This window comes from Vidua macroura, chromosome 8, assembly GCF_024509145.1.
Source record: "Vidua macroura isolate BioBank_ID:100142 chromosome 8, ASM2450914v1, whole genome shotgun sequence".
NCBI classification, from domain to species: domain Eukaryota; kingdom Metazoa; phylum Chordata; class Aves; order Passeriformes; family Viduidae; genus Vidua; species Vidua macroura.
In genome coordinates, this window is record NC_071578.1 from 7,381,053 (window position 1) to 7,406,792 (window position 25,740).

General features: G+C 36.1%; 1 protein-coding gene across 2 annotated transcripts in view; it reads right to left on the reverse strand.

Moving 5' to 3' along the window:
* Positions 1–284: 284 nt before the first annotated feature.
* ATRNL1 (attractin like 1) overlaps positions 285–25,740 on the reverse strand; it is a 434,071-nt gene continuing 408,615 nt past the window's right edge. For both annotated transcript variants that reach the window (XM_053983741.1, XM_053983738.1), the window contains one exon: positions 285–4,183. In XM_053983741.1, the coding sequence (XP_053839716.1) occupies positions 4,059–4,183 (125 nt within the window). In that variant the 3' untranslated portion in view covers positions 285–4,058. The remainder of the gene's footprint in view (positions 4,184–25,740) is intronic.

Here is a 25,740-nt window from a genome sequence, read left to right on the forward strand (position 1 = left end):
GCATTAAATAAGGAAAAGTTGAAATAACATATGTATGGCCATGAGTTATACAAGCCCAGATTGTTCAAGGACTTTTTTTTTGCCATCTTTGTCCTCTGTTGTTAGTATTTAATGAGGAAGTACAACTGAAGACAGCATGGGAAGTTCTGGTCACCTGCAGACATCTCTGGGCTTGTTATTATTTGTTATAAGCACCTAAAATAGCCTTGGATAGTCCATACTTTATTCTAGATCTGAAATAAGTATCAGCAAACTACAGTTTTTCAGGTAATTCTGCACCTTAAGAGAGTGGAAAAAATACAGTTAATTTATTTAATTTTCCCCAGTAATGTCAAACATTCTGAACAGCATAACTTTGCTTATAAAAAAGAGGGATTGTAAATCACCTTTAACAGAGAATTTTTCTTTATTGTCAAGAAACCTTTCAGATGCTTTTTAAAAAATTGATAATGAAATTAGGTACATAATGATTTTATAATTTATATGAATACCAAGAAAGTTATTATGCATGAAGATTTAACATCTGTTAAAGTGATCCCAAACTAAAATTCTTTCCATCAGGATTCCAGCCTCTACATTAAATTATTTATAAAATAATTATTGCTGCAGATTTTACACATAGCAAATTCCACACCCCAATCTGAAATTGTCAAAATGTTTTTGATTTGGGAAGATAAGAGAAAACTCTATGTATAAGCAGTCAGCTACAAAAAATCTCAAATCAGATGAGAATGGTGTATTCCTTAATGGTGTATTCATGCCTTAACATGTCAAAAATTTGACCTTTTTTATTAAATAATTTTAATAGTGGCAACATACTGATAACCTTTTTTTTTTTTTTTTTTGTACAGGTGAACAAACATTTCATTATATTTCATAGGAATGTAATGAATAGAAGCAAATATTCTGAAGTGTGCAAATTCAATTTAAGTAGTTTCAGGATTTTATATAAATATAGAAATAGAAAGAGGAACTGAAGCACTAAACCCATGTTGCCATGGACAGGCTATCTCATATTTGGAACAGTAATTTGTAGCTGCTGGATTTCCCTCAGCAGAATCCCCTGGCTGAGGAGGGGGAGGTTGAATCCTGACAATCAGAACTTCACTGGGCCTTACTTACCAGAACAGCACTTACTCATTTATTTTTCATCCAATATAAATCACATTAAGAGTAAAAGAGGCCATTCAACATTTTCTAACTCTAAGAAAGGGTTCCAAAGTTAAATTGGACAACAGGTTTTAAAAAAAAATATGGCCTTTTCTTGACACAATCATAATGGGAATGTTCATAAAACATCTCATCTGATGTACAGTGGTCATTATCAAAAAGTTTGCACTTGTCAACAACTAACAAAATGTAGTTATCAGACATTTATTTATACCTTCCAAAAAGAAAGCTTTGGTATGAGTTTGCAAACTTCTCGTTTTTAAGTGTGGCCATTATATAAGTATTTTTATTTACTTTATTGTTATATGAATTTACTAATTTGCATGCAATCAGGGATCCTGGGAGAAGAAAGATACTTCAGAAAATAAATTCTCAGAGTGAAGGGAAATGCTGAATGATCCCATGACAAACATGCTTGTCTTGTACAGTAATATAACATTTTTACCTGAAAACACAGTAAAATGGCTGATCGCTATTTGCCTATCATCAGTGCCACAATAAAATATTTTAATCCCTTTAAAACTCACACCTGATTTTCAAGTATTTTTCAAACTCTGGTTGAAATACAGAGGAATGTAATCCTGTATGAGTGAGCACAGTCAAAACTCTCCTAGAGGATTGCATGATCTTTCTGTGGGTGGGGTTTCCAGTACATTCACAAAACACACTGTGTATTTCTTAGGTGAAATGCTTAGATTGAGGATAACACAGAGTTTGGAATATATTCCAGACAAGTGGCTCTTTCTTTTTCCTAGGTGTATGCATCATGTAAACCAGTCCCATCAGTTTATATTCACTTGAGCAGATTAACTTTAAAACTGGCAGAAAGGGTTGTTTTCAAAGGACAATTTTTTCACTAGGCTAAGTAGCACTGGTTCAAAGTTCCCAACAGAACCTTTAAAAATGAATTTTTAAAGTTTTAGGTTATATGAGGTCAGAATAGGCAATAAAAGTCACAAGATGGTATTTTTTTAAGATAATAATCTTATTTTAAGATATGAAAATACTGAAACAATCATGCCAGTATAAGAAATAATTATACCATAATTCATAAGTGCATAATTTATCAAAACAATAGAGCAGTCATGGTTAGATGCAACCTAATACTCCTGTATAAGATATAACTACATACTGTACAATTGTTCCTTTTTTATAATTATTTTTACATTTAGTCCTCATCCAAATTAAGCTGAGTACTTCTATGTATGAATGGCTTTAGGAAATAAACACAACTCACAACAGGGTTTTATTACTGCTACTGCACCACCATGGCATGCAAGTAACTATGTAGTCAACTATAAACAGTAAAATGTCATCATCTTTCTGAAATAAAAAGAACATAAAAAATACAGATATAGTAGTAAACATCAATTATCTTTTTTATATCTTTCATATTTACCAAAAGTCTATCATTACATGAGACATTTATACCTCTGTATCATTCTCCTGTACTAGGATGGTGGCAAAGTTGGAGTTGAGAAACTATACTTTCAACAAGTACAAAACTACTGGTTTCATATTACACTCTGTCAGTGTGCAATGCATAAATGAGAATATGACACATCTGCTACCTGCCCCTTAGCATTTTACTCTTACTCTTTTCTATGTTCATGGATTTTGAATAAATAAAAAGACCGAGGGCCATTAAAGCTGGTTGCCAGGTTATCTGTTGTGGTTACTGAGCCCCCCAAAAGACTAAAGTCCTTCGCAAAGGAAATTTTTTTCATCTTCTTTTTGTTGTTGAGTACTGATTGTGTGAGGTTCCATACTGGTTGTGGGATTTGACAACTAATGGAAGCAAGATGGATTTTTAGACATTTATTTATTTTTATAGGGTAATTCCTTAACAGGTGCTAAAGATGAAATTCTGCAGTTGTGAGGAAAAAAAATATCCATATTTTATTATAAAAACAAGAGCCAAAGTGCTGACTGGGATTAATCTCTTCTGCTTACAGGTCAGGACAATATATAGATACTAGCAAATTTCAATATTGAAATGGGAGCAGGTTGAATAACAGCATGTTCAACTCTCCTTAGATTCACAGTCTTGGAGACTCTCTTGGGAAAAAATATTTTAAAGCAGCTTTTCTATGCTCAATTAATTTTGCTGATCATTTAGCTGGCATGGAGGACCCTCTTTGTAAAATATCCCTAATCCAGGGATACTCTGAGGTACAGAAAAGAAAGCCCACCCATCACTCTTCTGCAGCCCAAATTATGTTTATGAGGGTTTTTTTTCCAATGTAAAGAAAAATAATCATTAAATGCTCAAGTCATAGTATTTAATAGAATTATATTTCAAATATTACATGTGATGTTCTTGGGATACACCTTTGCTAAATTCAAAAGCTGCCTACCTCTTCTGGACAATGATAAAAAAACACCTAAATCCAAATGATTCTCTTTAGCTCCTGCTTGCTGGAAAGAAATCTTAATGCCAATTACAAGGAAAGAACTGTACAATTCCCATTGTTACATTAAGCTATACAAAAATTTCCTTTAGCTTCTTGGAATTTGCTCAGTTTTCAATTATACAATTTGTTTCTACATTACAAAAAAAAAAAAAAAAAAAAGGTAAAGTATTTCCTAGTTCTGTCCAAGGATTTTCCCTGCTCTGATATGTTCAGGATTAAGAATACTTGGTATTTTATTTTGTATTTTGTTGATACCAGGATCCACTCTTTATTAAAGCTCATCAAGCATGCTCATACCTACCACAAGTTTGTTCTGCTTTGGGGGATAGCAGGCTGTGTGACTATAACAGAGCACAGTACCTCATGTGTTCATCCATAGATTTGCCTCCATAAAAACTGAGGCTGTAGTATAGCTTTCAATGGAAGCCATTTAAAAAGAAACATTACAGAATATACAATTGTAGTTTTTGACTCTCAGACACAAGTTCCTTGACGTGTTGAAAGGTGATGCTTTCGATTTCTGACTCCTGAACTCTTATCTTTACAGTCCGCAGGCTTCTGTTGTGAAATGTCTATCAGAGCACTTGCAATTGCAAGACCTGTAAGATAAATAAAAGAAAAACAAAATTCAGTGCTCTGTTTTCCTGAGAAGAATTCCAGAGCAGCGGGATAGTTTCTTTCAAGGCAAGTTTATGTACTTTCCCAGAAGTGATCAGTTTCATTTCAAAGTCAGATAACATGTTCTCACTTTCTTAAATTCTACTTGGTGACAGTGAAGAAACAGTGGAAGGAAAAAAATGCAGTTAAGACACCAGACTGGAAATAAGGAGAACTGAGTTCCATTTGTGTCTCTTATTGATTTGCTGTGTGATCTTAGCATGCCCTCTCTTTATGACCATTTTCCTGGTTATGTGGACCAGAAGCTTTCTGAAATGAATTTTCTTATATTAAATGTATGTGCATTGCATTTAGAAATTGATAAAATCATCAAATCAGAAAATAAGAGAGAAACAGAAACTGCAACTAGGCTAACATTGCACCTGAATATTTGCCTTTACAAAATATATATATATAATTATTATACATTATTATATTATTATATATATTATTATATTATATATATTTACATTATATATATTTTTATATATATATATCTGCATATATATATATATATGCACCTCTTTAATTGGGGAATATCCAGAGGTTAATATTTAACACAAAAAGATATAAAAGTATCTTTCTAGAAAGCACAGATCTGTAAACAAGTACTGAACCATGATGGCCTGGGTAAATTCTAAATGTTTTCAACTCACCAAAACTCTTCTGTTTTGGATTCTGGTTTATTTGTTGATATTTCGTGACCTGTTGTAATCTCAACAGGGTATTGCCAAGGGCATAGACCAGCGTGCTTAGGAATCACAGAAAAACAGAATATTCTGAGTTGGAAAGGACCCACAAGGATCATCAAGTCCTGCTTCTGGCCCTGAACAGAACAGTACCAAGAATCCCACCATGTGCATTGTTCACATCCTTCTTAAATTCTGTCAGTGCTGTGACCACAGCCCTGGGGAGCCTGTTCCAGTGCCAACCACCCTCTAGATAAGCTATTTTTTTCTAATATCCAACCCAAAGCTCTCCTGACACAACCTCAGGCTGTTCCCTTGGGTCCTGTCACTGGTGACCACAGAGCAGAGATCAGTGTCTGACTCTGCTCTTCCCCTCATGAGGAAGTTGGAACTGCAATGAGGTCTCCCCTCAGTCTCCTCCAGGATGAACAGACCAAGTGACCTCTGCCACTCCTCATTCAGCTTCACTTCCAGACCTAAGAAGCTAATATTTTAAGAATTTACTCTTCCATTTCCTTGCTACTGCACCCTTTCTAGAAATTAGTGACTTCTAAAATGCTGTGATTAACAACACACTTAATACAGGGTAGTTCTAGGCTTTTAAATTCACACAGGTGATAGATAATGCAATCAAATGGATTAGAAGTATTCACATCGTTTATACTTTCTACTGCACACAAACCACAAAAACCACATCTACATATACCCAAAATGTAGGTAAGGAAGGTTCTGGTTCTCCATGTGGCCCAAAACTTTTAATTCTCCAACCAATAACACCACCACTCTCCAAGAAAACCTTTGAAAACACTTTTTACCATGTTTAACAGGCAGTCTTTATTCCTTATTTCAAGCCAATATCAAACTCAATTTATCTATTACACAGATTCCAATTTTGCAATACTTTTCATGCAATCCCTCATTACCGATCTTATCTACTAAGAAACTGTGTAAAAATCGTTTTTCACTAGCAAGTGTTGCTACAGTCTTCTTTCATAATATAAGATATATGGTCAGATTTAGTTAAGGTTTCCAGTATCCTGAAAAATCTATGCAATTGCATACTGGTAACATCACCTTTCTCAAATCACAAAAAAGTTGTAAGAATTGATTAATGTTCATCCAGATTTTAAAAATGCACGATACTGTAAAACGCTAAGTACAATTATCATTGATACATTTCAGGATATGTAAGAGCCACGATTAATCAATTGTTTTTTCTCACATACACAAATATTTCATGGCATGAGCCAGTGATGCTTAAAATTGGACTTTGACAAATTAAATTGTTGAAATCTTTGAGGCACCTTTAAAGCTTAACCAGTAAAATTGGGTATTAGCAAATTCAGGGATAAAACCTAAATAACATTTTGATGATTGCTTACATGTCATCCCATCTTCAACAGCTAGGCTTAGAGAGTATGCTAAACAGAGGGAGTATTATTAGTAAACAGATTTTTTAATTTAACAAGCTATTTTAAAATATATTTGATGTATTAAGCTAACCTCAATAGAACAACAAAAAGAAATCCTTAGGTCTAACACTGCATACTGGGATGTTGCATGTTGATAGACTTCTATTAAAATCAGGTCACTACAGAAGATCATTTTTCAAAACGTCACACAAATCATCTGATGAAATTCATTTATTATGTTCTCTACGCCCAGCATAGTTCCTTGTTATCAAAGCAATACAATTAACTGGGGGAACAATTCATTATTTCAGACTGGCACTCTAAAGGAATTTCATTTACCAAGTCAAGCTTGTGCACAGACACTTTGAGCAAGGAGAATTTACATCAAAATAAAACAGAAGAAAATGCGGTGGCTTAAATATTCATTAAAAAAAACCCACCAAAACCAAAACATTCCCTTGATGTTACAGGTTTTTTTATCTAAATAATAAATGTGAATACATTTACAGTCATTTAAGTTGGAACTGTAAATTGTACAGTGCTCTAGATGCCTTACCTCAACTCCTAAGTTACTACATTTACTTGCCTTCTCTGAATGCTGCTGTTTAAGTATCCTACCTAACATCCAAACTGGTATTTTCCAAATCAGTACATGGTCTCTGGTTGCTTCTGACTCTTGAACAACATGGCAGAAAGGAACAGTGGAATCAGTAAGGAACCCACATGGAGACTCAATAGGTCACCTCTAATTTCTAGAAATTCAATCTTAGTTGCAGAACCAGCCCTATTTTTAAATTTAGTTTGTTTTTATACTAAATGTTATAGAAATAACCTGACCTAGTTCTGTGCAGCTCAGACAACCTCTAGCAGGTTTTAAGGATATGTATGCATAAGTCATTAAGAAGTGAGCTCAGTCAAATCGTAAGTGGAAAGTATATTTTTGTAAGAGATAATTGAATCCACAATGAGGAAAACACCAGAGGAAGCAATATTAACTTGGTTATCTTTAGCAGAACTATTGTCTTTCCTAATGGAAGTTAAATGGTAACAGTTTATTCTCAGGAAGTCTCTAATCATAAAATTACTGGGGTGTGAATTTTTTCCTTTTTTTTTCTTTTTACAACAGTGCAAAACTATTAATAAGTAGAGGGATAAAATACTGCAAATCAAATGGGATTACCTTGAAAAGTACATTCAGAGTTTATATACAAACAGCCTTTTAATCCTGCATCCAGACAAGAACATCTGAAAAAGTCATTCATTTTGAGATGCTCTCCTCCCAGTCTTTGTAAAAACAGGCAGTGCTATATATTTTAATTTTGCAGCAAAACAGCTTCATTAGGCGTGAAAGGTTAATTGCAGGTTTAAGTGCAGTTCGGGGAACAGTGCACGGGTCTGTGGTGAATAGCACAGTCTGCTACAGGAAGGCTGAGTGCTATAAACTGTTTGCCCTGCTGAAATGTTTTACTACCTCATTTACTAACTGTCTTCTTTTACTGCTTGTATTTGTAGTTCTTCTAAACCTTTAATAGCTACAGTTTTATTTCACTGTAATCAGATTTAAATGGAAATACCCATGCTGGGATGTTTAAACATTTTTCCTCTGATTGTATACAACTACATTTGAACTGATGTAAGGCTACACTATCTCTAAAAGTAGAAAAAAAAAAACCTACACTGAAAAAATTAGTCTTACATAATGGTGTGCATATTTAAAACCTTTTTTTCCTTCCTCTATTGTTCATTTTAATGAGAAATGCATGGAATTCTTACTATCTCTTTTGTTAAAAGTAAGAGAACAAAGAATGACCTCAGATTCATGGTTAGGCAGGTAACTGGAAATGTTTCCTTTCAATTTGAATATGCCTTATTCAGACATAACATTTGGATAGATGTCTTAATTTGATTAAATTTCTACACATCATTGTTATGCAGAATCAGAACATTCAGAAACCTGAAGACAATAAAATAACTACGAGTCAGGTAGATCAATTAGATTTGTTTGACATTTCAACCAAAATTATAGTCATTGTTTAAGGTGACTTTAAGCAACGAAAATAAAATGCCAGCTGCCATACAGAGAGACTTAAATAGAAAAGACTGGGTAAACACTATATTATTAAAGTCACAGCTTCACCTTTCAGTGCCCACAAGTCTTTGTGTTCCTTCCACCTGTTAATTCTTTAGAGAAGCATTACTGTACATGCTCACCCCATACTGGACAGTATCCTTTTATCATAAAGGATCTCTTACTCAAAATATTGCCATTGTGGAAGATTTATTGCCCATGGAAGTCTGTAGAAATGGATCAGAGCTGTTTGAAGATACACTAAGTGATGAGAATCACAGACTGTGGTGCCTCATGAAAGTTACCATAGCACACAGTGAAGCCAATGGAGGCAATTTCATGTTCATCAATAAAACTACCAGTTATAATGTAGGGAATTTTAATGAATTCTGCCATTTATCAATATTGCAAGTCTATAAAAATACTGTTTGAAAAGTACACAATGTATATCATATGTGAATTAATAGTATATGCATATATATATATATATACCAAAATGATGTAATAATGTAGCATAAAAATGGCATTATGTAACAAATATATATATATACATACACACACACAAATTATATACAATCCCCCCAGTTAACAATGAAGTTTGTATTACCTACTTAATTTGAAGAAATAGATCACATTGACCATCATGTTTATGGAATGCACACTTTTATTCTTTATAGAAAAAAAATATGTTTATTATAATGTCTGTAATAGTGGGGGAACATAGCATTCTCGAAGGAGGATAGCATTCTAAAAGATTGTTACTAGGCAGTGTTTCTGAGTACCCATGGAAGAAATTCTCTCACTTTCTGTGAGATACTGTGCTAGAAATAGTCATATTCAATTTAGTTGGTTAGCAGTAGTTTCACGATTTTCTGGTTGTTCCTGTGTTCTCAACCAAACTGTCTCCAAGCAGGCCAACTCAGACTTCATTTTCATGACTGAAAAGGCCAGCCTGTTCTTTGTGCTGCATACTCCTCTGCTATGGATCAAGTCATGTTGGGAGATACCCAAAAGGCACATAAAACAGAACCAGAACAAAATTTGGTATTTAAAACATGGTGCACAGAGCCCCCTCCTAAGCAAGCACAAACCTGATACTTGAGTACTTTCCAGGAGAAAAATTAAGAGTCATCTGAAGTTCAAGACTGTATATGGCTAGAAGAATGATCTAAGTTCATTTCAAAGTCAGAAAATAGTCAAACATTTCATGTGTATCCGAGTTTCCTGATCTGGCAGGTGTGCCTAGACAGTATCCAGAGATCGCAGACTTAGTCACAGAGAAAAATAATCATAAGCATCTGCCAAGAACAATAAGTGTCTTCATAGCCTGTCATATTGCATGTTTTTTTTATTTGAATTAGATTATTTTTAAAAGGACAAGCTGACAGCACCTCAAATTCACAGTCTTTTTATGGGCTTCTCTTCCTGTTTGGTGCATGAATGTGTATTTTAAGTTGACACCACTCTTACTTTCGGAAAGATGTATTAAACAAACTAAACTAACTAGGAAATTACTTTGGGCAAGTAACCCCATCCTTTTTTCTCAGTGATAATTTTTGCAAGATGGGAAAACAGCCAAGAGGCCAGAAGGTATGTTTTCCTTTTCTTTTGCATATAACTTAATTAAATAAGTAAAATATGAGACAGAGCTTAAACCATAACAATAATAAACTAAATAACGATAGTGTGGAATTAAATAGCCACACACTAGTAGAGAGAAGATGTCATGCTCCTTTTTATTACACCTTTGCTATTTAGCAATAAGGGCTATCTATAAGGGACTAAGAAATTCTTATTCCCAGAATAGACTTATAAATTACCTGCTGTCAGTTTGTGGGAAAAGCAGACTATACAATAAAGGCTCTTAGAAGAAATGTTCATCCTTTCCCATTTTTCTCATTGTGAAAAGGAAATGGCCTTACATATTTGTGTGAAATATTTGTATTCCATGGGGCCAGTAGGGATTTTTTTTTTTTCTTTTTTTATGCAGTCAAGCAGTTGTCCTTCCCTTTCAGAGTGAGATACCCGCAGTTTTGTCTGAAATCCAGGTCTGTACAACATCTGGTGCCAATCAAAAATCCTGGCAGTGACTAAGAGCCAGCATGGGTTGCTTGGCCTCTCTAGATATGGACAAAGGGAAGGTGACAATGCACTCTGGGATGCTTCAAACTGTGTCCTGGTGAAATGGACCCAGTGGGGAGCTGCAGACTCTACAGTAATGGAATGGGGCAATCTAACATTGATTCACTGAAGCTTTTTTCTCCCACCCTCTTTTCTCAACTCAAGCCCTCCTGGAACACAAGAACCATAGGACCATTAAATTGTTTAGGTTGGAAAAGACCCTTAAGATCATGGGGGTCCAGCCATTAAGTTAACATTGCAAAGCCCACCAATAAAACATGTCCCTGAGTGCCACATACGCGTCTTTTAAACACCTCCAGCAATGGTGATTTCACCACTTCTCTGGGCAGCCTGTTCCAGGGCCCTGACAACCCTTTTGGTGAAGAAGTTTTTCCTAATAGCCAATCTAAACCTCCCCTGGTGCAAATTGAGGTCAATTCTTCTTGTCACATTGTTTTTTAACGCAATGATAATAAAAACACCTAAAAAGGAATAATCTATTTAGAGTATGTGCAAATCTCATGCAGATTAATTCCTTGCTGCTCTGCCACTGTATATTACACATCATGCATTAAAATGCAAGTAATTACACATTTTTCTACAATGGACAGTAATATTTGAAACATTCGGATTACATTTTCAGTTTGATTACATCTCACTTCCATTGAATCATTTATCCATATCTTATGAAAAACATCTCTATTCTTGTGATGTTGTGCAGCCGTTTAATTTGTTTTCAAGAAAATCACTATAAACTAATTTGCTACTCTGCAAGAATTTGGTGAGATGCATTAATCATGCCAGAATCTAATTTGGTCTTGTAAACCTATTTCTGCAGAAGAGAAAAAAGTCTACTCGAAGTATTGGAGAAGCTCTATTTTCACGTACTTTTAGCAATACCCGGTTTAATACAAACAAAATCATAATTCGTTTTTTTTAAAGCCAGTATCATAGTTATGGCCCAGGTGGGGTTAGTTTATGAACCCCTCTATAGTTATTAGACAAATCTGGATTGCAAAAGTCTCTTCCAGCCTGGCACACACGAGGTTGCCTGTACAGCATCATTTACCTTTTTGTCTCTATCTTCAGCAAACTCTTTTTACTTGGACCATGGATGCAAATCAGAGCAAAATGAAGATATGAAAGCTGTAAAAAATTGTGAGCTTGAGTTACAACATTTTAAAAGCTCTTTACCCAAACCCATTCATGCAATTGGATGCTTTAACCACTGTGATGAAAGCTAAAGCCTTACTATATATCATGAGAGGGTTGAACACCTGTGGGACAGAGATTTATCATCCATATAAACAGGGTGTGATTGGCCATTATTACAGGGCTGAACTATATTTCATGCAATTCAGTAATCAGAATATCTCTGTGTGTGTGTGTGTGTGTGTGTATCTGGGAAACAGAGCAGCTTGGAACACAACTGAGCAACCAGGAGAACACTCAGAAGGAGAAAAGGCAGCAGTAGTCACTGGGGTTTGCTTCCCTCCAGAGGGGCCTTTCTGGCAGGGGGTGATTTAAAGCAGATCTTTTTCTGTCTGTAGAAGAAATCTGGGGTGATAAACCTCGCCAGGTGAAATTCAGTTTTTATGAATACCTCCCTAATGTTCCATCTGGGTGATAACATACACTGTCAGACTTGCAGCTTTACTACTCTCCTTCTCAAGACAAAACACACCACCTTAAAGACAATAGGTTTAAGGGCCCAAAAGGGGCCAATTTTGCCCACGCTGGAGATAAAACAATACTACTTACATTACCATTTACTTTTAAGGAAGAAGATTAGAACAATAATCCTCTAAGATCCTTCTTCTCTCTCTTGCACCCTTTATGTTGCAGGTGCCAGGCTTTTTTTCCCCTTGTCAAAAATTTTATTTAAACCAGAAAGTACAGAATATGTTAATGCAAAGAAATTATTGTAGTTCACCAGAAATGCAATAGAATTACAGCTTAATCAGCAGTAGGCATGATATCTGCAGTGCTTTTCCATAGGGAATTCTCATTTTAAACTTTGCTTTCAAAGGTTTACGAAGTACTGGACTTGTTTTCCTTTTCCAACATGCTGGTGCAATTTATCATCACTCTAACCACTGCTTTGATACAAATTTGTTTCTGCCCAAATAGCAATGCCAGTTTTTCAGTATTCTGCTGATGTCCAATTAGACATTTAGAACATCCCCAGCTACATAGCCAGGAGTGACTGTGACAAAACAAACGATCTTGGGAGGGAAACACAGAATTAAGTCAACGGGACAGAAAGTGTGCTGAGAATTTTGAACCATATTTTGAATATCACTAAAGTGAAAACTTCAGGGTCCTCAGGATCTCTAACAAGGGTATTTGTAGTTTCAGTAATATTAATGCTTGAGAATAATTAAAAAGAAAAGAAAAAGTCACAAATGCCCTGCTGTCAGTATTAGGGTGGCTCCATCAGCAAATTTAGCATCAGCTTACATAGAAAATTGATTTTTGGTAAAAGGCTGAAAAGCTCATACCATAAAATAGCCATTTTAACCCACAAACATTTTGCACAAATATCCTTACCACAATTATGGTCTTCACTGAAAGAGAATAATTCTGTATGGGATTCCAGTACAGACGAATAAGCTACACAGCTTTATTCTTCACCGAATCTTCTATTTTACATTGAAAACACCATGTTCTGACTATAACAGGCAGAATTACACACTTAGACCTGTCAAATTGTATGGAAATAGGTTTCCATTTTAAACACTTCATTACATACACTTACTTGGTCCTAAGCAGTCAATATAGATAAATATCAGTAAAATGATAATAGAAGAGAAATGTTTCTGCTTGTGTGACACATTCAGATACAGCAAATGCCTGAAACTGAGAGATATTAATACAATGGCTGCATATCAGTGTAAATTATTATATTATATCTCCTAGGCATGTGTCCTAGTTGGAGATGAAGCACTGGAAATCTGACAGTCCATAGTCACAGCTTGCCACCTACCTCTGGGTACTCCCAATCCAACAAGTAGCACTCATTGTCTCATTCACCCATTAAATCAATAAAACTTCTCAAAAAAACATACCCACAACACCAAAACCCCAACAATTATTGTAAAAAAAAGATTACCAAACTATAACTTTTACCATTTAAAACATTTCTCTAAATGCCTGTGGAAAAAAATGAGAAAGATTCTCCTGGCACATCAAATTCACATTCCACATTTCTCCGGTCAGGATCAACATCCTTCAGAAATGCAGGAGCTATGAAATATTCCTCTAGGGATCTCATTTGGCATAAATCTCAGCCTGATTTGCACACCTCCTTTTAATACAACAAAATAAGATCTCTGACTCATGGCCTATTGAACTCACTACTCACTACTAAATGGTTGTGGAAAAAAAAGGCAGAAACCAAGTGAAAGATACAGTCAAGAAAATCTCACAAAGTCCATTTCTCAGCAATGTCAGCTCCCTGAAGATGCACTCAATGAAAATACACTTTCTGACAGTAAAGAGTTACTGCAGCAGCCCATTCTCATCAATATTCATGTGAGTAAGAAATGGCTGAAATGAAACCATGGACAAGAAGATGTGGTAAGAAATAGATAGAGCTTGGAGTTTTCCAATGTCAGGATGGTTCTTTTAGACAACAGGCAAAATTCAGAGCAATTGTGTGCATTGCTCCCAACATTTTCATCAAAAATAGCTGTGCTGTACAGAGCATCATGCTGTCTTTGTGTTTCCAGGATGTGATTAGGAGCTAGTTTTCATTTAAGTATTTTCAAAAAAGCTTTTACTATGTGATGAAGGAGAAATGAACCTTCAGCAGGACATTAGAACTCCCTCGCTGCAATTGTGCTAAATCTCCCATCTGTTTTTTAAAAGCAGAAATTGTAGTGAGGCTTCTATTTTCTATTTCTCTATTGCTCTATTTGCTGACCTTTTTGCCCCTCTATTTTTTCCCATATGCTTCTTGATCACATGTGAAAAACTTAGATTCGGTTCTCTTATTTCCTGATTTTCTCTATTTCAATTACACTTTAATGGCTATATATACAGTGATAATGATCCAAGAGTGTTTTGAATGAAATCTGTTTTGTATTTCCCAGCTTCTGAGAGCTGCCACAATTTGAGAAACTTTCTTCTGTAGCCCCCGAAATGCTTTCTATATATAACATAATAACATAATAAACCATGGATCTGCTCTCCCTTTGCAGTGCAATACACCATTCTGTTTCCTACAGTCTGCTGCAGTATGATTTGCCACTATAAATAATTATCCTAAGTTATAAAGATGCAATATAAAACTATAAAAGCAATACCATTAGACACCATACACTCGAGACTCTGAAGAAACCATAAGAAAATATTGATTTTCATAAAGAATAGGAAAAAAGGTGACAATGAAAATCATGGTTCATACTTAGGATTAGTTCATTAAAAGCTTGATGCAATTTTGGGTGCAAAGAATGAAAATAGCAGGTAATCAGTGGCAAACTACCTTCCTTCTAAAAGGTGGGACACCACATTTTATGACCCCTGTCTTAAAAGGTGAGAGGAAAACAAAAGTTGTGGTGGGAATGGGACTTGAAAATGTGTGAAGTTCAGAATTATAAGGTATTATCCTCAAAAAGGGGAAGAGCCAGACTCAAAAGGGCTTCATATAAACCTCTGTAAGGTTTGTGTCCAGATGTGTGACCCTGTGAGCTGATTTTTATTTGTTCTGTCTCGTCTGGACAATACAACAAGAGGCAGATATAGGATTTCTGGCTTTTTCCCACATTACTTTCCAGTGCCTTCCTTCCAAATAGCCCTTCATTTTCCATTCTTACTTTTGCTGCTTTTTTTTCCTGTTGAACTTCAGTCAGCACCATTTAACTGCCTTTACAAAGTATTTAGTATATAGACTTCCAATAATCAGGGATTTTCTTTGTGAATCTGATGTTAGCTACTAAGACTACTTTAATTCCTTTCTCCTTCCTTTAATCTCTTTGCATTGTACTAGCGTAAGAAGGTGGTATGGTAGTTTACAAAGTTGCAAACTTCCTCAAAATCATTAATATTATTTTTCCTTCTCATGACTTCTCATTTTAGTGGGCAATTCTTTTCTAAGATTCACACACTCATTATTTTCAAAGAGAGATAAAAATAGATGTTCACATTTGAACTATGACCTAATTATTTCTTTAAGAGCCATGAAGCAGATTGTGAACAACCTAAATGCAGCCAGCCTTATTTCATTATTTGAGTCCCGCTTGTGTTTTGAGAAGAATATTTACATTCAAGATTTTAAAAACTGTGTGCTAACTAGTGCACATTCCTCATGCAACTTTTCACCTTTGATGTGTTTAATGGTGCTTTCTCTACTCACACTGCAAAAGGGACAAAAATGTGCTTTCCTCACTGGGGTGGCCTCAAGGATAGAGCTATCCTTTGTGCCAGTGTAAGTTGTGCATGGAGCTGCTAACTATCCACAGAGGCTGAGGCAGTGGGGTTTAAATCCTCTCCAGACCCACTGGGATGGGCTTCAAGGAGAGAGAAGTAGGGCCAGGAGACTCTTGCAAGAACAAACAGCCTCCAGAGTGGGGTAAGTAATTTCTGAGACTGTTAAGAGATCTAAAGATTGGTAGGAGAAATCTGACCCCCAAAATTCATGGTCTGACTTAAACAAGTTGAATTTTCACACTTTTTTTTCTCCCCCCAAACATTAGCTCTTTCAAGTCCTATTTTAGAGCTTTCATTTACAAAATCAATGTTTAGTGACCTTTTCATAGTGGTTTAAAAATGAAGACAAGATATGTGTCCATGGAAGATAAAATATCGAGCTTGTTATCTCCAAAGTGCTACACACAAATTAACTAATACATACTAATATAGTAATTAGATAGTTTGCCTAGGTTTAGTACAATGACTGTGTTTCCTAAAGCCACCATTGAATGAGAAATAGGGTGGCATCACACCAAAGCCTACAGCTCTCCTTAAAACATAATGTGCTTAACCTTTGTGTATTTCTGTCTGAAAATAATGTAAGTCCATTTAGAGTGCTGACACGATTTGCAAAAAACACATTTTGAAATCAAGGTATGTTTTGAGTTATTGAAATACTGCAATTCTAGACAAAACCAGAATAGGTTGTTGGTGGCTGGCTGGATGAGGATGGAGCTACAGACGTTTCACCTGGAATGACTCCTGTGTTCTGCATAAACATCACAGGCAATGACCCCTCACAGCTTCTTCTCAAGAGCAAACAGCACAGAAAATACTTGAAAGTATTAGAGGGAAGGGCCATCCCCTCCACAGGGCTGTCCTTAGGCTCCCTCCTCCTTTGTGGAAAACCATAAGAGACCAAACAGACTTCACCTGTGGCTTCCCAGAGGCTCACACTCCATGGACACTTGACTGGCATGTCCAGGCTAGATTAGGTACATGTTTGTACACCTCTCAGTGTAATGAAGTCCCAGACACAGTGAGGACTCTAAAACCTTGAGAATAGGAATGATAAAAAACCCAGTCATAGACAGAAATCAAACTGGTACCGTCACAGGTACCTGTGGAGCTTTGGAACAACAACAAGAAAGCTGGCACAGTATCACTGGCACAATGAATTCTGAACCAGACTGGAAAAAGCAACCTGGAAAAAAACCCATATGATTATAATGAATGAGCCTTTATTCCACATATGAAAGTGCTTCTGATGCTGACAAAAGGAGGAACAATATTTATCATTCCAGGATCTAAGGGGACAAAACAACAATATTAAATCATGAAAGGTTTTGCTTGTGAATTGGCATTGTTTTCTGTCCCTTGTGTTACCAGAATGATAAATGCTTTCCTTTGTGAAGGAAATAAAGGATACTGCATGTTGTTTATACATATATTTATGCCATAATTTTTGAGATGGTTCGTTAGATTCTCATTAATACAAATACTTATATCAAAGGTGCTAATAAATATTTGGGGGGGTGGGGGTGGTGGTTTCCTCATCTGCAGTTTTATTTGAGACTCTCCTTCATGATATTTTAGGTTCTAGGACAGATGAAACAAGATTCAGTTATCACAGTTCTTAGGATAACTGGTGGGACTATTCCAGAAGCACAATATGATCAAAGTGGATGGAAAAGCAATACTCAAATGACTAAAGGCAAAACTGTGCCAGTCCCCAGAATTACAGAAAGAGATGATATGTATGAGACATACTAAACACTTGCATTTGAATTTTTAATATAGAAAATAAATGTCACAGCACTTTTATGAAGAATCTATTAGTCTTGTATGCAGCTCATCTTCTACTCATTGCTATGGCTTATGCCTTGTACTTTTTATCCATCTTTAACTCCTGCTGAACACTCAAGCAATTGCAATGTCTGACAGGAGGTTATGGATTTTTTCATATTATCATATTTTTCTTACATTTTTTATTTTCAAAGGCTAGCACAGAGCATTCCAGTGAGCACATGAGAGTTAACACACTTTGTTGCCAATAATTTCAAATGCAAGCAGTATCTCCTGGTTTGCACAGTTCAGGATGAATATGGTGCATCACTGTGCCATCTAAAGTGACTCAGCTCTGAGAGCTTCAGGGCTTGGCTCTGCCTTCAGTGCCCTGAGAACACAGGGCTGAATTTTTTAGACGGTAAATAAAACGTAAATAAATCTATAACTAGTAATCTGGTCTTCAAAGATACATATGAGCATGACTCCAAGAAAGGATTACTTTTGAATGGTATAATTCTGTGCATGCTCTTGAGTGCTGGGCAAAAGTTCCTAGAGCACAGCCAATTTTCCTGCACAGATTTCAATTGCTAGGTTAGATGCACTTCAGAATAATATTTAAAATTGCAGAGAAATGTGCTCTATGTCTGTTAGATATTACAGCGAGCATGGATGGAATGGCTCTTCAGAAGAGCATGATGGTTTTAATTTTCTTTTTGGGTGTAATTGCTGTTCCTGTTACTCAGCCACCTCTGTGCAACCTCCATCAGGGACTCAGCTTCACTGCCTTGTGTGTAATGCGTGAGCACTGCACCACAGAGCTTACAGCACAAACACCTCTGCACTGAAGTGTCCATGGGAAAGAAACATACTCTCAGACCCTTTAACTCAGACTTTCAAATTCAGGGCAAACATGCAAATTTAGCTGGACTTTTATGCAATAATGGACTAAACAATGAAAGTTCTGCAAATTACTACCAGCTCTCAGTTACACTGTGCAGTTCAGAGGCTTCAGGTGAGATTTCTGACACCCTGTTGCACAGCTATCACCAAGCAGCCCTTTGTGCATGGCTACATTAATGGTGTGTAAGAAAGAACACCACCGACTTTACTCCTATCTACACTGGTAGTTCTAACACAAGTAAAAAAGATACTGCTTGATATTAAAAACTGTCAGTGTAAAAGCTTCATAGATCTATGGAGCAGTAAGACTGCATTAAATAACTGGTTTGGATTGTTTAGGGTTTTTTTTTTTTACAGAGAGAACTGGGCTAAATTATTTTGAAAACTAATACATGAGTAAGCTGCAAAATTTAATTATTTGAATTAGCACAAATTTTTCAGGGAGCTTTTAACAAAGTTAAAAGTGCAAAGTTTTGTGTAGAAAATGACATATAGAGGCGTTACAATGAAAAGTCAGGAAGTTTACAGATTTTGATAGATTTCAGGTTGGATGTGTCAAAAGATAAGCCCTGATGCTGGCAGGCAGTCTCCCTTGAAAATTTAAATTCCATATACAGAGATCTTCAGGTAAACCAATTTTTACTTTCACCTCTGCCTCCAAGTGCTGGTCTCAAAGGATTTCATTTCAGCCAAGACCTGTCAAACCCCCAAATGCTTTTCATTACTGAATGCCTTCTGTATGTTCTGTCAGCTGTGTTAAAATAATAAATTCACAAGCAATTGATTTTTGAAAAGGGAGAGAACCAATTGAACTCATCTCCTGATTTTGTTATTTCAGCATGTAATTTTTTTCTTTACATATTTAAAATTGTAGTTTGAAGTCTTTCTTTTCTCTGCCCTTTATGAGGTTTAAAGTAGCAACAGGTTCAGAGAACTTGTAATAAAAAAACCTTCTCAGTACAATGACTCTGAGACATCAGGAGTGTACTCCAGTCAGTGCATACCCTCTCAAATCATTAATATTAATGATAATTCACTCACAAACATCCAGCACATAGTAGGTGCCCTGGTGATCTTAATTGGTGCTATGAAATAATAAAATGATTTCTTACATTCTGATGTATGTGGGGAGAAATTTGGGACATTTCTAAAATTCCTTGCAGAGGTGATTTTGTACAGTTTTTGTCATTATCAAGGGAGGATAATACACAAAAGCCAAAGTGATGGATTAAGAAAGCAACAATGGTTATTTCACCTAAAAAGTTGAAAAGAGTATTTTCAAATTGTGTGTGTGTGGAAAGGGAGCTGAGTTTGGATGAAGCATTTGCAAGAACACCTTAATAGGGGACAAGAAAGCAATTAACAATGAAAAGTCACTGATGCAAAAGATAGTTCTAGAGATTAAAATCTTATTGAAACAAATGCTTCTCCATTTGATCATAATGAATTGAGCTGAAGGATCTGCAAAACCAGTTCACTGAACACCAGAGAAAATAATAATTTGTTACCCAATTATAGCACAAAGCTTTCTGCCCAACATACTACTCTACAGCATTACTTAAACAGAAATAAACTGAACAACACCATAGTAGAATTAGACATAATATTATTTGAAACTGCAATGTGATAATTAAGAAAAAAATATATACAGCTATATCAATTTTTACAGGGCTCTAAAAACATGAGAATATGCTTTATCCCAATGGAAAAAAAAATATTCTAGAGATGAAATGGGCATAGCAGGGACAGATGAAGCAAACAGTGCAGGGAAGAAAGGGGCAGTGGTGGAGCTAAGCTGTGCATGGGGCAACAGGGGAATAGTCTGAGATGAGATAAATTGCAGAGATGGAAGTGGGAAAGGTGGGGAGAGAACATTAAGAAGTGATGATTGAGAGAAGTACATTACAGTGCGGGAACAGATTGCTTAAATTGGAGAAATCCATCAGATCAAGGTAGACTGGGGTTTTGTGATGGGGATGAAGATCTCAAATTCATCCCACCTGACTTTAGACACTTAGCTGAGCCATCCAAATCTGGAAGGGTTCCTGTCATGATTTGAAAAATCAGCAGAGAGGCCTGTCCAAAGAGAAATCAAGGCTTCAAGTGGGCTCAGCTGCCCTCTGAGAGAAGTGTTAAAGGATAGGAGTGATCACATTAGTAACACATTTTAAAAAAAATATGAACAGATTACATTAAATGTCTGGATTCAATGGGACTATATAAAAGTGATTAAAGAAGGACAAAATAAACATAAACAGCTGTCACAGGAATTGTCATTGAATAGGTTTTTTACAGGTCCCATATTTTTCAATCTTGCCATTTATGGGAAAATGGCAAGGGGTAGGAACAACAGAACAGTCAGCAGTGGTAAGGATGGCACCCATAGGAAAGAAAAAATCTCTTAAATTTTCATTTTCTTACCAGTTGCTTTTCCACTGGAACAAAATATGAAGTCACGTGCCTGGGACAACAATGTGGGATATACCAAAATCAAAGCAATGGCTGCAGAAAGGCTCTCCACTTTATACTCAGGCAAGAGGAAAGGATTTGATCACATTTTAGAAGTTCTGAGGAAGGATCTTTCCTTCCTCATGTGCTAAAAAGGCTCTTTCACCCTTTCAGCAAGACAGGTTTAAAATGTAAGTCTAAAGCCTGAGCTCAGAAAACCTAAAGGACAGGAGCTTAAAGGAAATGTGATAAATCATCAGAGTAGGTAAATTAACAATTCACATCTTAAACTCTGTGAAAATAAGGAATTAAGCAGACAACCTGGAAAGACAACAAAGTTGGAGTCAGTTTGTCAGAAAAACCAATATGACAGAAAGGCACTGGAAGGAACACACATAGGTGTGAGCAATTACAAAAACAAATGATCTGAAAATATGGATTTCTTTGCTGTCTAGTAAATAAAGTAATTTTAGCAAATGAAACAAGCCTCTAGATGAGAAAACAAATTGTCTATGTATTTTGTGTTTGTCAGTCTGTAAAGAACCAACACAAATCCTATCTGAAATTATGCTGTAAATATAATATTTTTTCAGATCATTGTCTACTTCAGTTTCAGTAACAAAATCTTGAAGAAATTCAGTTGCATGTTCCCACTGCAACAATGTTTTCTAATACTCCTAGTGATGTGCTGAAAGCTGTGTGTAATTAGGCCTGATGAACCTTGTCCCTTAATAGGAACAGACCCAATGTTTGAAACTTAAGTATTAACAAAAGACAGGGTAAAATGAAGCATAAAATGTATTGCCTACAATAGGTCTTCCTAGACTTAAAATTATGGAGAAAAGCTTAAATACATCAAAAGATGTAAAAAAAAAAAAAAAAAAAAGTTTTAATTCTTGTTTAAAAGAAAAAAATTCTCAGGACTGCAGCCCTTCTGAGATCCCTTACCTGACTGAGTGTTCTGCTGAGAAAAAAAGCAGTGTTCTGCTCTTCTCATGCCAGGAGTGCACAAACCCTGCACAGGAACCAGATAGTGAACATATAGCTGGACACTGTGGTTCTTACTGCCTTAATGAAATTATGCTTTAGACATTTTCTGCATGACTAATCTCTCTTGATTACATTTTGAAGCTCTGCAGTGAATTGTGAATTATGGATGCACAATTCACTGCATCCAACTGTGGTTCTGCTGCCTCCGGTACAGAAGGACCACTGGACTTTGGTGCACAGCTTCTGCTGTCTCCACTCATCACTGTTAGATCATTCCTAGTCTTCCCTGGGAGGGACATGATAGATCCAGAGAACCTCCACACTGGGCTCAGGGCCCTGTGGAGCCCTCCCCAGGTGAGCTCCATTTCCACCCTTGAACAGGGAGCTTTGAGGGGATCTGCTGCTGACCCAGGGTAACATCACTCCCAACCTGCCAGACCAAACACGGGTTTTCAGCATGGAAGGAAAGGACAGGTCTCTGTAGATTTCCCATCTCTCAGGCTTTTTCCTCTTGATTTCCAAAACATTCCTCATATTGCTAAGCTTTTCCTAAGGTATCCACACACGTGCCTACATCAATGCACCCACTGCACCCTTCAATTTCTACTCAGGTGTCTGGACTAGAACTTGGCAGAGACTCATCCTGTCAATAGGGAAGGGTCCATCCCTTAATAGAAGCTTCTTAGGAGCTTCATGTGATTACTTTCTTTCCCCATGGTCATCTTCCACAAAAATATTTGTGGAAAGAAAAGATGTGCCTACAGGTTTCAGAACACTTAACACCAGACCTGCAGAAAGGCTCTCAGAGCAGGCATTGCTTCAAACCAATTTTCCATCAGCCTTAGAGCAATCGTGCACACAAACATTCTCTTTGCAAATCTCTTCCACAATCTGAGGCTAATACCTGCGGCATCTAGACCAGAGATGCAAGACAAGAATGTGAAGCTCTTTGTAAAATCTGACTGACAGGAAATCAATATTACAAACAAACCCATAACCAGGGATCCATTACTGCTACAATTTATAAACCAGCTCTGTGCTATTCAGCAAACACTTGCAAAGTATGTGTCAGCAGTGGGAAATCCTTTTTTTTCAACTCTCTGGGAATATACAGTGACACAATATCCCTGAAACTAGGAAATATTGTAAACAAACCCATAGGCTCATAGCCTTAAACAGAGTTATCCACCACAGTATATTCTCCTGTGTTTTGGTTCCATTATGGTAAGGTTTACTTTAGTCTTTTAATCTGATCATGCATACCCCGGATTGTTTAAACTATAATTATAGATGTAAAGTTGTTTTGCCTTCTACAAAAAAATGTGCTTTGGAGAGACCAAAACAGAAATTAAACACATGGAAAATAAAAGAACTATTTCAATAGAACTAATTGCAAAGCAGTTTAAGAAAGCATCTTTTGATTAAATAATTGTTTTAATTATACTGTATACTTAGATTTACCAACTATAAACACTTCAGCTTCTACCCTTAGGATAATTTCACATATACTTTTGCCACACTTTATTTCAGAGCATGAACAAACTAGAAATAGAAATCACTGTAAAAATACACCTAAACAGAAGGAAAAAGGGTGATTTCTCCACAAATAACAGATGTCTCTCATAATACATTGTTAAAGGCTATAGCTGAATGCAAATAGTCAATTCATGAATTGCCCAGGAGAAACCTTTGTGCTGGGGCAGTAGCAGGGGAGACCAAACCTTAGGTCATTCAGAAATTATCTCTGCCCCAGGAGGGCTGAGAGCAGAGCTCAGCAATATCCCTCTCGTTGTAGGACTGCACCATGGCAGCTCTTCTGCCAGGGCATTTTCCAAGTGGAAGTCTTTGCAAAGGACAAGGTTCCCATGGCTGCCTGCCTTGAACTCACAGATTCATAGAGGGTTCCTTTCATTACCAAAACAAGATGCTTCTTGACTGCACTGTCAAGAAGCTACTATGGTCTACTGTGGCAGACCATAAATTCACCATGGTACATTATCCACCATCTCAAGAAAAAATAAATTCAGTAATTCTTATCTACATGGCAGCAATTTTCCACTGAGTTGGTATTAAAGCTTTCTTTGAGAGTAAGATTCCTAGAAAAGGTGTTAAAAATCAAATATGGTTGTAGGGAAAAATTATTCAAAACCATCATTATTAAATGTAATTATACCCTCAGACAAAACCCTCAAGTTTGCTACTGTTTTTATTGTCATGGGGATACAGACAGAGTAAATATATTCTGATGTTTGGTAGTAAGGGGAGGAGAGAGATACAGAATGGATGAGGAAAGGAAATGTTAGTGAGGCATTGCACATGCAGACATGCTCTGACAGAATAGCAAAGATTTTTACAGCTATAAAACACTCAAATCTCTCCTCAGTTTAAAAATATGCCTGTAAACAAGTACTTTATATCATTCTGTGAAACAATGACAGTAACAACTGCTTGTACTCTGCCTGCAGTGAAGGGCTTCCTGCTCCAGTAAAAATCACAGTATTACCCTTATGAAATTTCAGAATTATTGGTCCTTCACAAGACAAAGAAAAATCTTTGCGTGCACTGACTGCAGGATCAGTGTAAATAGAACAAACCCAGCAGAACTGCTTGGCAGGAGTTTAAGTAGTCTCTTATCTCTACACTGCAGTTCTGCTTGTACTGCACCTCACTACATGCACAAGACTTTTGTGTTGGTCTTGCTCTCACCTTGTAATCCACCAATCAAACTGGTTGAAGGCTGCCAGAAACTTAACACATCTGTTTAAACTTTTCCACCTGGTAATTGCAATTCAGTTTTTTTCTAGCTCAAAAATCCATTGCATTGATACTATTTTAAGTATCATTACTGATTAATTTGTATTTTCAACTCAATGAATTTTCACACTGCTCTCCAAATTTGTTCGATTATGAGGAAATGTATTTTGAAAGATAATGTTGAAGAGCTGTGTGTCATATCTTCAGCTGGTGTTAATGAATAGTCTCTCCCACATGCAATAGGTTAATCAAAAATTTCGCTATTTTGGGTTCTGGTTCTCTTTCTGCCTGACTAGCAAATTATGCAAGTCCAATTGACATTACTTACAGCATGTTGGTATTAGAATTTTATATACGCATATATATGGACTAAACTTTGATAAGAAAATGTATCATTACTGTCTTTCACCTGCTTTCTTTAAGGATTATAATCCCAGAGAATTTGTGCCCCAAAGCTTTTTGACCTTCATTCAAATATTGTCCAATATTGTCAAATGTTTGTCAAATATTACTTTTCTTGAATTATGTAACACTGGTCAAAAACACACAACAAAAATTTTGGAAAAAAATAGTGTCATAAGGCTGATACAATGTCTTTGCATAGACAAAGGCATCTGATCATTATGGGGCACATTTTCCCCACTAACAAAAGTTTATTGGCTGTTTCTTTAAAACTGACAGTGTCTTTCAGGATCTATCAAATGTATCATAACATAAGCTATCAAAATAAATAAAATATAAAGTGCATACTTCTTAGGGACATAATTTCCAAGTACATAAACTTTTATCTTACTTTTGAAAAAATGTCAAATCACTCGGAGCAGCACTTTAAAAAATATGATTTATGAAAAAGTCTTCTTTTACAGGCTCTAAGAACTCTATAAAAAGTCTTTCAAACAGCAGGGCTACCAGAACTT